The sequence below is a fragment of the Macaca mulatta genome, chromosome 3 (genome assembly GCF_049350105.2).
Source record: "Macaca mulatta isolate MMU2019108-1 chromosome 3, T2T-MMU8v2.0, whole genome shotgun sequence".
Classification (NCBI taxonomy): domain Eukaryota; kingdom Metazoa; phylum Chordata; class Mammalia; order Primates; family Cercopithecidae; genus Macaca; species Macaca mulatta.
In genome coordinates, this window is record NC_133408.1 from 151,603,840 (window position 1) to 151,617,864 (window position 14,025).

General features: G+C 36.8%; 1 protein-coding gene across 4 annotated transcripts in view; it reads right to left on the minus strand.

Annotated features, from left to right (window-relative positions):
* Nucleotides 1–14,025, minus strand: part of DOCK4 (dedicator of cytokinesis 4) — a 469,859-nt gene that overhangs the window by 264,181 nt on the left and 191,653 nt on the right. For all 4 annotated transcript variants that reach the window (XM_077997203.1, XM_077997201.1, XM_077997202.1 and 1 more), the window contains exons 2-4: nt 8,024–8,107; nt 4,500–4,540; nt 2,456–2,511 (exon numbers count right to left, since the gene is read on the minus strand). In XM_077997203.1, the coding sequence (XP_077853329.1) occupies nt 2,456–2,511; nt 4,500–4,540; nt 8,024–8,107 (181 nt within the window). The remainder of the gene's footprint in view (nt 1–2,455; nt 2,512–4,499; nt 4,541–8,023; nt 8,108–14,025) is intronic.

The following is a 14,025-nucleotide window of genomic DNA, read 5'->3' on the forward strand; positions in this document are numbered from 1 at the left end:
AGGAAACACTGAATTTCCAGGAAAACTTGACATCCTACTTAACATTCAAAAAGTGACATGACCTCAGTAGGAATTAAACAATACAGAAGTGGCCTCCCAGTCCGTAAACTATAATTTAATGGACCTCCATCAGTGCTACATTGATCTGAAGACACAAGAAAGAACATACACACAATTCAGTCTGTGAGAAGTTGATTGGGGGTTGTCCAAGCAAAATTTAATTTTTTAAGCATAAAATTGCCATTTTAGGCAAGGTGACTGTTTTCTATTAATTACTCCAAAACCAAAATCAGTGTTCAAATAGTCTGTCGTAAGTAGTTACCTCTGAAATTATATTTTGTTCAGTTATTCTGGGATGGACTTTTCCATTATTTCATCCTAGTGGGCCGTAAATCTACTTAAAATAAGACAGGTAATACCAAAACCCCAAAGATGTTCCTCTCTGGGAAAGCAATCATCTGGCAATACATGCCCTCAGATGTTTTCAGGCCATAGTTTTTCTTCCAGTAACAGCCCAAGACCTAGGGTCTAAGTCAATTCCAATAATTCTTTTTTAGAAACTAATGTTGGGCTTTTCTGCTCTTCTGCTGCACAATGTCCATCATACCTGGTGTCAGGTGGAGACCCCATAAGAAAGTCTTAAACTTACACAACCCAATTTTTAGGTACCTTCACCCACATTTAAACTTCCTGGGGCTCATGGAAGGGGATCAGATATACACCAGTTACTGACCAGGATTTTAAAAAAGGAGGTACTTATTTAAAAATCATATCCTACCCCAACTCACTTTGAGGGATAGACTTTAAGTGGAGAGATGCTTGACATCATCTTTGCTAGCATAGCATTCTCTCTTTTCTCTTCCTTGGTCAGAGCATATGATGCCCTTGGCACTGCAGAGTTGTGGGAGGTCAGGGTTGGGCTTGAGGTAAAGGCAGCAAAGAGGATTGGTTGCACAGGCTTGTTCAAATGGACACTTTAAGAAACAGGGGTAGCCCATGGCGTTTTCACTTTGCCAAGCCCAGATCACTAGCACAGAAGGATAGAACAAAGAGTAAGCATATGGCTGGAGTGTATTCTGAAGTATCCTCTGGTTTACTGGAGGAGGGCTGAACGCTGTCACATCTAGCCTGGTAGGAAAGTTTCAAAAGGACCAACAACTCGGCTTGATGCTTCTGGTGCATTATAGCTGCACACTTCTGAAGGACACACATTTCTTAAAAGATCAGTAGTAGTAGTGGTAACTATTAGAATTAGAATTATGCTTTTTATTGAATAATAGATTATTGAATAATAATTGAATTAATTATTATTGAATAATAATTGAATTAATTATTATAATTAATTCAATTATTATTCAATAATAGATACTGACTACTACTATTAACATGCTTAAAGCAGCTCACACACATAAGACATGTAGAGTAATGGTCTCTGAGATTCTTTAAGTTTTACCCATGTAGGGAACTCTCAAAGTATTTATACCATAGACTCGTAGCCACTGCAGAGGCTATTTCACTGAACTGAAATTTAATACCATACTTTTACTTGGGGGGAAATTAAGAATCACCTATTTGAATAGCCTCTTTGGAATTTTTGTCATGAGACTCGAGTTGGAAAATACCATTACTATGCTTTAAGAATTCAAATAACAAATTGCTATTTATCATTATTTGAGAAAAAATATAATTTCTATGGTGGAATCTGTATTCTGTTGGCATAAGATGAAAATTATGCAATGATCATGTGAACAGCCCTTGTGACACTGACACCAAATGTTTGTGTCTAAATCCATGGCCCCTTATAATGAATGATCTGCTCATGCTAACTATTTAAACAGGCAAGTTCTTCTGTTTTACTCTGCTACATCTTATAGGAATTATGTTAAAGTGACTGCCACTTCACATTCTTTTAGAAATAGACTAGAAATTTTTTTAATGTATTAGAAATACTAGGTGATCAATGAGCTCAATCAAAGCATCATATAAATGACATTCTCTAAAACAGAATAATGGCTTTGTGAAGTGGTCACACAAGAATATGTTATTATGCCCATTTAGAGAAAGACACACTATGCATCTTATAATCAGTGGTGAACCTAGGAAATTCCTGGGGTTTGAGATAATATGACAGCATTTAATGGGTCTGACTGACATGCTTCCCTAAGTAGCAAGAAACCAAAAAGAACCAACTCCTGCTCAAGCGTAGGCTGATTCCCTGATTTGTGGACACTGAGAGACCTCCAGTCCCTCAGATCCTGTTGTCCAGCATGCACAGATGGGGTTCTTTAATTTTCTCCACCAACGGTCTTAATGCAATATATCTTTAACAAAGAACACAGACAATGGTATGATCTTCTACAGTTCATTTTTCAAGACAATTACTATGCCTTTCGAATTCCAAAAGAAGCAAAGGTTCTGTGAAAATCCTCCAACTACTAATAAAACTCATTCTTACCCTTTGTTCTTCACACAGGCATTTTTCAAGTGAACGTAGCTGGAAGGAAATATACCCTGAAAAAGGAAACATGAAGGTTACGATGCCGGCTGTTAAGGCAGGGTTGGTTTCACAAGTCATTTGTATAAGACACAGCCATACAATCATGACAATATCAGGAATAGGGAATAGCAACATCTCTACCACATTCTCTTGGATGAAATCTACTGTGGCTTAAGATCCATCCTTTCATTTTCTACCATTAACTACTTTACAAATTTAGAGACATTCTAAACAAACATGATCAAAAAAATTTAATCTTGCTCAGAAAATATATTGTTTATTAAACAGGAAATAAGGAAATTTCATGAATTCTACATAAAAATCATATACTAAGAGTTTTTAAAATATGTATTGCATAGTTTTGAAAGGTTCTTTGTTTTGGTGGTAGTTCTTTTTTTCTCCCCAAAACACTCATATTTCTCTTGAAAATATACATACAAAAAATATCAGTGTGAATCTAGAGATAATATGTATATTCTGTGTTATGGAAGATTTTTGATGACAATTCAGCAGCAGTTAATCAGCATACTGCCATTCTGATGGAACAGAAACCAAACAAAAGAAGCCCTGTTAGCTTGAAGCTTTTTATTGCAGGGAAATGAAAGGGCAAAGAAATTGTTTCTTTGTTCTAAATGGGAAATTGAAAGAAACAACAACAAAAAAATGAGCATCAATTTGATTGTTCATTAAATGGCAATTATCCTCTGAAGAATTTCTAATGCATAATTAAATGACAAACTCAATTAAATATTTAAGAAAAGAAATGTCATTTGAATATATACATATCACCATTGTGGATCCAAGTATAAAATAAAATTTAATAAGCAAAATTCTTTCCATTCAATAGTGGTAAAAAAAATATATGCAGATTTTTAAAACTCACTTGTTTTTTTCAATATGGTGGGATCAACAAATAGAGTAATTCTAACTAATCAGGAAAAGTCAGACACGAGGTTTATTAGAAGTCACAGAAATAACACAGAAATCGTACTAAGTTTCCTTCTCAAACATGGTCTAAATGAATTCATTAAATACTGAAGCTATATTTGCATGTGCCTCATAGATATATAAAAACAATGTTAAATGAAGACTAAAGTATTTAAAAAATTCAATTCGTATACTCTTTTGTCCCTTACGGTTCCCCTTTACGATGACCTAAAATATGTGAAGTAATTAAACACAGTTGAATGTCCCAGAAAATGGCATATTTAAGGAAAAAGGCAAAAGTGTATTTTGAGAATGAAAATACAATTTCTTATCTACAATCCTGAAGCTAGAATTAAACCAAAAAAATAAATATGACATATGTGAAAATATTAGAGAATGTAGGAAATATAGGTGAAGACTGAGGAGATTAGAGTAAGATAGAAAAATACAGATATTAGTAAGGATTAGTGTCAAAATCGCAAACTATACAAATAAAAGATAAAACAAAAATGACATTACTTCTTGCTATAATTCCTGAGGATTTATAGAAATGTATCAAGGATAATGAATCTTACTTTCTGCCTGAAATGGTAAGAAAGATGGGTTTTTTAATAATATTGTTTTCCTCGCTTCAGCCCACCAAACCCAAAGGGACTCTTAACATGCCGCTAAGTATACTTGTTTCTCCAAACCAATATTTTGCAAATGATATTGTGGAAAACATAAAGATTAAATACTGCTATTTAATATTTCTTTTGGAATATATATTTCCCCTGCCTGAATTTTAATTTAGCTCTCTGAGAAACTACTACTTCAAAAAGATTTTGTTTACATATAATGAGCTTATTAAGGTCTTCTCAGTACAATTTTCAAGAGCTAAATAGGATTATCATTTGAGTAGCATATCTTAACTATAATCCAAGTTCAAAGGAATTTCCAAAATTATGAAAATCTGCAGTATCATTTGGCATTTCAACTGAGTCCCAACTGTAATTTCAATTGCATAAAGAAATAATTTAAATAACTATATTTCTTAATAAATTTCATAATTATAGTTAGAAATAACAATTGTTACCTTGATATTTGGGTTTTTTAAGGCAAATCCTCTGTACCAGCCTGTGGAAAAATAATCATGGTCATATTTTGATAAACCATTGTAATATTTTAAAGATAATGACAAATCAATCTGTTCTTTGCCATGAAATTTTACCATACATGTAAAGATTCTGTGGATAAATATGGTAAGTATCGGCCTTAGGCTACAAAATAGCTCGAGTGAGCACACATAAGAATTCTATTAATAAAACCATTTTTAAAAAACTGTATCAAAAATTTTTATAAAAAACAGAAATATCCATAATGTGAATAAAGGTTTTAAAATCAGAGCACTGGGCTTCAGTTCTGGCTTTGCTTCTTACTGTCTGTTTAATCTTGGCCAAGTTACTTGACCTCTCTGAGCACCACTTCTTCCCATTTTACGAAAGGCCACATTATGTCACAGGGAAAGTCAAGAATCTGCACAAGATTTCATACATTTCCAAATTCTACTTGCCTGACTACAAAGGCCAGACTCTGCCACCAAATAAGAGTACCTGGCCAACAGACATGATGTGAATTGCACATCCTTAAGCCCACCATATTGGGTTAAGATCAGTCTCATATCATACGAAGTGTAAAGCCCTCATTCACTGCCAGAATTAACGGGCACATTTTCATCAGCACAATGGCTGACCAAAAGCTCGGCATAATTTTTATTCTGTAGAATAACTATTATAGTAGGCCCTTCTTATCTGTGGTTTCACTTTCCACGGTTTCAGTTACTCATGGTCAACCAGGGTGCAAAAATACTACATGGAAAATTCCAGAAATAAACAATTCATAAGGTTTAAACTGCATGCCATTCTAAGTAGCATGATGAAATCCCGTGCCTGCCCGCTCAGTTCCGCCCAGGACATGAATCATCCTTTTGTTCAGCGTATCCACACTGTCAATGCTACGCCCCCATTAGTTATTTACTAGCCCTCTCAGTTATCAGATTGAGGATCACAGTTTTAAAGTCCTTGTGTTCAAGTCACCCTTATTTTACTTAATCATGGCTCCCAGGCACAAGAGTAGTGATGCTGGCAACTGGAAAGTGCCAAAGAGAAGCCATAAAGTGCTTTAAGTGAAAAGGTGAAAGTTCTTTAATTTAATAAGGAAAGGAAAAAACCATACGCTGAGGTTGCTAAAATCTAGGTAAAAATGAATCTTCTATTCATGAAACTGTGAACAGAATATTGTTGTAATTATTCTATCATTAGTCACTGTCAACTGTGCCTAGTTTATAAATTAAACTTTATCACATGTAAAGGAAAAAACGTATGATGTGTAAGGTTCAGTACTATCCAAGGTTGCAGGTATCTTGGGGGCCTTAGGTCGCATGCCTTGCCAATAAGCGGGCTCAAGGACTGCTGGATTTAAGCTCCTAGCAATTCTGAATCAATTTTGCAGCACTGTCCTTACATGTCTTTTTATAGTTTAAAACAAATCAGCATATATATTGTATTTTTTCAAGTGTAAAGACCATTTTGCTTATTGGCAAAAAAAAAAAATAAAAATTATTATACTATGTCGTAAATATTATGCCTAACAGAATGTTTTCAATAATTGAATTTTAGTTAAAATTTTAATACAAAACGTATTTGAGCTTTGTATTTAAGCATTTTTCCTCCTCATAATACATTTTCTTAAAAGGATATATTGTAAAATATCGTCCCTTACCAGTTTTAAAATCAGTCTGAGGAGACCAGAATGAACTGAAAATCAGAATCTCTGTATCTCAGGGTTTATCAGCTGCCATAAAGACAGATCCAAGAAATACATCCATTTGTAAATAATTATTCTAACAAAAACCAAAACTTCTTGAGAATTGCAAAAATGTCATAGAGAGGTCTCTGTCCAATTATACTATACAGAAAAAATTTTAGATTACAAAATACCTCCTATTAAACATGGAGCCCAGTTTCATATAGCAATTCAAAATAAATTTTATATTTATCTGTATACAAAGTAGAAACAGACAAAATATACGTGGTAATAACATAGAAAACCTTATTATATTTTTTAAGGTATCAATCACAGTGGACAGAATAAACATTCCAATATCACCACCATTTAATGCTAGGCTCTAACTAAATGTAGTAGTTCTGTCTGGGGGAATACAGTTTAATCTATAATAAACCTTGATATGATAAAATGTCATCATCATATAAATTCCTAGTAAGGAAAACCTTGTAAGAAGAAAAACATAGGTATTCTGGGATATACTAATGGGGCTCTAAAATGTAGTCATTTTGTCAACAAGAAAAGCTAGGTGGCCAGGCGCGGTGGCTCACACCTCTAATCGCAGCAATTTGGGAGGCCAAGGCGGGCGGATGACCTGAGGTCAGGAGTTCGAGAACAGCCTGGCCAACATGGTGAAACCCCATCTCTACTAAAAATTCCAAAAATTAGCTGAGTGTGATGGCAGGTGCCTGTAATCCTAGCTACTCAGGAGGCTGAGACAGGAGCATCACCTGAAACCGGGAGGCAGAGATTACAGTGAGCCAAGATCGTACCATTGCACTCCAGCCCGGGTGACAGAGAAAGACTCCATCTCAAAAAGAAAAAGAAAAAAAGAAAAAGAAAAGCTAGGTGCAGTGGCTTATGCCTGCAATCTGAGCACTTCGGAAGGCCAAGGTGGAAGGATCACTTGAGGCCAAGAGTTTGAGACCAGCATGGGCAACATGGTGAGACTCCGTCTCCACAAAAAATAAAAAATAAAAAAATTAGCCAAGCATAATGGAGTATCCCGGTGGTCCTAGCTACTTGGGAGACTGAGGCAGGAGGATCCCTTGAGCCCAGGAAATTGAGGCTGCAGTGAGCCATGATCACACCACTGCACTCCAACCTGGGTGACAAAGGGAGATCCTGTCTCAAAGAAAAACAAAAAACAAAAACAAAAACAAAAAAACAAAAAAAGAGTAGTCATTTGATGAGAAATCTTTTTAAGGACTAGTGTTTAAGGATGTTACATGGAACAGGAATGGAAACATTTGAGAACTATTAGGTATCTTAAACGAGTTACCTACTATACAAATTAATAATAATTCAAGTGCATTGAATAATTTTATTCCAAGTTTGAGGGGAAGAAACTATAGGTCTGGAGCAGAGTTGGTCTGGGCAGGAGCCCTCCAGAGGCATCTGGCTACTCAACCTCAGGTAAGCCATGTCTGCTCTGGGCCTCTGCTTCTTCCTATCCTGTGGGATCTACTAGATCCTGAGGATTCTGAGAAAAACCTTCAGTTTGGCACTGAGTCAAGAACTCCCACAGATATGGTAGCTTCAACTGCTTTCTCTGTTTGCATCTAATGACTATAAGGAAATAATATTATAATCAGCTTAAAAATAGGAAATGATGCCTTTCCATTAGCCAAACACTAAAAATGCAGGAAACAATTTTGTCAAAAATGACTTGCTGTGACTATTGGAAAAGTTCCAGAGATTAATAGCGGTATGGACAGAATTTGTAGACTTTATAAACAGTCGTATGTTGAGGAGGTTGTTCATAAGGCTACTCACCATCACACTTCTCCAGGATCTGAACTGTATCTCCAATTTCCAATGACAGGCCATATGGAACGGTTCCTCGGAAACTGGCAATAACTATAAAAAAAGATATAGAATATATGAAGACAACCATGTCCATTACAGTTTATTATTAAATATTATTGACTAGGAAAAATGAATATAAATAGGAAGTATAATTTGATAGCTGGAACCCTCTGTCATATTTTAATTTTATATCTTTCTAAGAAAATCACTAAGTTCATATACTTTGCCAACTTCTTGGTCAGATTCAGTATTATAAACATGCATTTCAAATATATGAAATGTATTAAAATAATATAAAACATATCAATGCTATCACCCAATAACAGATATAAACAAAGGTATTGCCTGAGAGCTCCTTAAAGGACTGTGACCCTTTTGTTTCACTGCTTTCTTCACTCCCTCATCCAAATGCCCGGCCCATAGTAGTTAATAAATATGTGTTCAATAATAAATGAGGAATATATCTCCTGCTTATTATTAGGCTTGGTTTACCTTTCTGCTATATTGTTTGGAGCAGATTTCTTTTCCATAAACTATAAGCTTCTCAAGAGAAGGGACTGCATCAATTTGCTTACCATTATGTGCCCAGAGCCTAGCATAGTATGTGGTGCATAAAAGCAGTCTTCTTGTGCAGTAAGCAACAGACACACTTTATTTAGTAATGATTGGGCCCTCCTACAGGTCTAAACACACAGCCATCACAATTCCCACTTGCACAATACCACTTGGAATGGGGAGGGGGATCACAATTAATTATAGATTAATGGTTTAGATTAATTGGTTTCTGAAACATTTTGCAGAGCAGAACAGGACTAGGATGTTGTACCCATAGAGAGAAAGTACACATAGATTAGTCCTTTTCTGGCAACTCCAGGAATTATAGAGAGAATAAAGCTCAGTGATTCTTCCCTGAATAGTAAGTAAAGCTTCAGCCAGAAATGAGGAAAAGATGGAGAAATAAAGAAAATGCATTTCAACACATAAAAAGAGAGAAGACATCTCCTATGAAATACTATGCACACTGAAATCAACTCACAATTCACATCAAAAGAAAATGTTTCTTAAAAGGCCAAAATTTTAGGAGGGAAACTTATAATTTTGCTTCAGAGTGAGATTTAGATATAACTCCAATCCCCAAAATAAGTGATTGCTACTGTTGGGAATGTATATTTTAAAAACCTAAAGGAACACACTCATCTGTCAAAAATGAAAACATGCCAATAAGTAATGAGCTTTTAAAGAAGTCTCATGCCCTTTTATGATCTCAAAACAAAATTAACAGTAGAGGTCAAAACACAGGACAGAAAACACAACCCAAAGTCCATGAGACAGAACAAAGTAACGATATGGATAGAAACCAATTAAGAACATTTAGCCAAGCACTAATTTATGATATCATTTTCTAACTACAGCCACGAATACCATATAGCCTCATAACGACGTGCAAACAGCTTTTTGCTGGCAAAACAATCAAGGGTCTATATATCTTGACAGATGACTTCATTTAACTTTCAGAGACCTCTTCTTACAAGGGATCAGCAACTGAACTGACAGTAGATTGACTGCAATTTAAAAGACTTCAAGACAAACGTACACTCAGAATTGCCTTTCCAAACTCTGCACTACTGATGTTTCTCTTAGAAGTCTTGGCGCATGGACTTCCCAACACAGTTCTGTACACAACACAGTTCTGCACACAGCTCCGACCGCTCAGGAACACCCTCGGACACCCAGGGCTGCCTCCCTCACTTCTGGCTCTCCGCTCTTTTTCCTCATCACTTTCTTGAACACAGCAGTACCACTAATAGACTTCATTTCTTCACCTTCCTCAGCCCCTGCAATCCAGCCTTAGCTGTGTTTTGAAATTGCTTTACTAAGATCTCCAGTCCCCTCAATGTGGCCACATTCATATCACCATCCAGGAGTCTTTCCTCTCGAATCTTCTACTGCTTCTGTCACACCCGCCAGCCTTCTCCAGACCTTCCTTCTTAGCCCTTCTCTTAAACGTTGGTGTGATCCAAGTTCCATCCTCAAGATGCTCAAGTGTAGGAAAATAGCATCAAGCCTGGCATTTTGACACATGGATTTGAACCTCAATCTCATCACTTATTACCTGTGTGACCTGGGTCAGGATATCAACCTCTCAGAATCTCCACACCCTCACTGTAAATCATCACTGGGTGAGTGAATGAGGGTGTGGCTGGATGTAAATAATCACTGGGTGCATGAATGAGGGTGAATGAATGAGGGTGTTGTTTAAAGGTGTGGCCATTACCATTAAATGCTCTGGTCTTCAACAGTCAGGTTCTTTTATTATTGGAAATACTATTTTAAGAGTGTGCTTTAAATTCTAAGAACCAAAAACTGCCATTACCGGGGAAAACTCATTCTTTCATAGGAGTTATTTAAAACTGGGATGATAGCTTGTCTGAGCCATCACCATGTATTATCTCATTTCTTATCCAAACAGTCTATGTGGGTGAAGTCTGATTTGACTATTCAGCTATGTAATATGTAATATGTAATAAACATTAAAGGTCAGCAAAGAAGTTCCCTAATCTCACTGGCCTTCAGATGGTTCCTCTATAAAACAAAGGAGCTAGACAAATGAACTGAAGTTCCCCTGCCAGTCTCAAATTCTGAGTCTTCGAGAGGACTTTCAGCTCAGCAGTGACATGGCATGGTACTTACCAAAGAACTGTCTCCAAACCAGCCTAGTCTGTGTAATCACTGCCTGTAATCAGGTGGACACTTGTCTCCACCTGCGACAGCCATCTGATAATGCAGAAGAGACAGCCTGCTCTCAGCAGCTCATGAGGCCCTTATCAACTGCTCTCCAACTTTTCTAGGCTCACACCCAAGCCAACTCTCCACACACTGCCCTATGCTCAGTCACACTCAAATTCTCATCGAGCTTTTTCTTGCAGACCTCAGTGCTTTTCCATCTATTATTCCCTTTTTAGGGGGTTGCCTTCTTCACTCCTACACTGGGAAATGCAAGGCAGCTTTAATTTAAGGCTTTGCTCCAAGGTTAGGACATTAGAAGATTTCCTGATGTTACTCCTTCCTTTTTGTCATCTGTGGGTCCACGTGGAATGCAATTACTCCCTCATCTGTGTTCTCAGGACACTCTGACCACACCTCAAATATAGTAAGGCATCACATAATATTATAGCACTTCGTCTATCTGTGTCTTTCTACTTGGGAAGAGAAACTATTTCTCATTCATCTTCCAAGAGCCAGCATGAGCATCTGAGTATAAGAATGGAGTACAAACACGTGGAATGAATGAATGAATGAATGAAGCCACTGAGAAACGGTGCCTAGGTTTTAATGGATTTGGACAACCTCAGGGACTCTTCTCATAACTAAAAGTATCTAAGGAATAAGTTTTAAACTGCAGATCATATTGGAGAGGAATATTTTTCAGGATATAGTTCAAGGAATGACTTTGATCTTTATCTTCTAAAATGGCAAGTCACTCTCAATCATTGAGTTAGACAAGTAACTCCACCTTGCTGTGTACTAATGAATAGATGGATGGATACTACACTCAGGAAAAATGTTTAGGCTTCAGGTTATGAAAGAGAAAGGCAGTTCTAGGTAAAGCGAAGAATTTGAAAATATGGTTGGCTCATGTTTCTCAGTGGCAGCATATAATGTATCATAAACTAAGGAAAACCAGTTTAGCAAAGCAGACATCCAAACACCATGTATGCATTAATGAAGCCTCAATATGCAATTCTGTCAAGTGCACTTAAAGCATCTGCTATTTTCAAATTCCATTTGGAAACAACTTTTCAACTAAACCCCTTTAAATTTCTCCAAGTGTTTCTACATGAAACATGTCTATAATTGAAAATGCATTGTCACCAGTTATTATAAAGTAGCTGTCTCTTTATACAAAAGTTTACTCATCATACACTTCCCAAGGGCATTTTCCCCCAAATAATATCAAGGTTTACCAAAGATGCCTACACAGCGTTTTGATCCCTCAATTTCCTTTTCTTGTTTTTCTTATAAATTGAACAGTTTCTTATAAATTGATCCTTAGTAGCTACAGGAAACAATCATAGAGAATGAACCCTTGGTAAAGCTGGGAATATAAATATTCAGTTCTATTATTTTAGTCATACTGGCCCTGAGAGCACAATTTTAAACTGCATATAAAAACTACTGCTGTGGTGATGTGTTCATCTCTGCCCATTTGCTACAATGGAAAAATTTACTTGGATTAATAAACTCAGTTTATATGTATATAAACCCAGTTTATAGGTAAGTCCTCAAAAAATTTCTGTCAGCTGAAAACACTAAGTTCATACCATAACCATTTTGAAAAAAATGTCCTAACCAACTGCCTGTTATTACTAACAGTGTCATCATTCCTTTATATAATGATATCAGTTCAGTGCCTATTGACAGTTTATTAAGAATTAAATAGCCATGAGAAACAGTCTCAAACACAACTCCTAATTTTCTATGAGGAAGATAAAAAGAAGATAAATGATGCAGTGAAATGGGGACTCATTTCTTAGTTTCAACGATGCTATTTGCTCATGCCAAGAACCAATGCACATTTTAAAACTTTTTAACTGAATACAAAGAAAATCACAAGAGTCCATGACTTTTAAAATTTTAAAGCAAAACAAAGTATTAAGAATTATTGGCCAGGCACAGTGGCTTATGCCTGTAATCCCAGCACTTTGGGGGGCTGAGGCAGGCAGATCACTTGAGGTCAGGAGTTCGAGACCAGCCTTGCCAATATGGCGAAACCCCGTCTCTATTAAAAATACAAAAATTATCTGGGCGTGGTGGTGGACGCCTGTAATCCCAGCTACTCGGGAGGCTGAAGCAGGAGAATTGCTTGAACATGGGAGGCGGAGGTTGCAGTGAGCTGAGATCGCACCACCGCACTCCAGCCTGGGCAACAGATTGAGGCTCCATCTCCAAAACAAACAAACAAAAAAAGAATTATTATAAGTCAACTACATAGCTCTAAACCACAGACAATAACATACCCTTCCTCATCATTGTCAAAATAATATTCAAAATGATTCTACTTGGCAAAGGTCAATTCCAGCCCAGCACAGGCTGCCCTTGCCCTTTACAGGCTGACCATCTAAGATGAATGGAACACAATGCAGGAAAGAAATCATGAAAATGCTTTGTCTTTGGTGATACAAAGGAAGGAAAACTTCTCTCTTCAGGTCAGATTTTGGCTTCATCTTTCTGCTAAAAGGATCTCCAACTCATGAACAGGTTGTGGTTTAAAAGGTCACTTATGAGCCAACTGCTTACAACACAGAACACACAAAGCTACTCTTCTCAAGTTCTGAGGCTAGCCCACAGAATCCTATTTCATGGCAAAAGGGAACTTGTTTTTCACAGCAAAAATAAGCTGACTGCACCAGAAACTAAACATAAAATTTTATATCAGTGCTTGTAAAATATTGAACACTGGTGCTGAAAACATAGCAGTGTCCGTCAGAAGGCAGTGATGGAGCAGGCATTGGTGTTGTAGACATTCTCAAGGAATTCTGTGTCACGACCTCAGAGGACATTTCAAACTGGTTCCTTCCTACATCCATGTTCATTTCACATTCGGCTCTGGCATGGCATGGAAGTATCCACTAAGGTTTATCAACTTTTACGAGGATTATTTGGGGGGTTCATAAATGGAAAAGAGAACCTAGATAAGATTTGGAAGAAACAGAAAAAAAGGAAAGGGATTAAGGACAACTAAATTCTTTTAAAAAAAATTTTTTTTATTTATTTGAGACAGAGTCTTACCATTGCCCAAGCCGGAGTGCAGTGGCATGATCTCGGCCCACTGAAACCTTCACCTCCCAGGCTCAAGCCATCCACCCACTTCAGCCTCCCCAGTAGCTCAGACTACAAGCGTGTGCAACCACGCCTGGCTAATGTTTGTATATTTTGTAGAGATGGGGTTTTGCCACATTGCTCAGGCT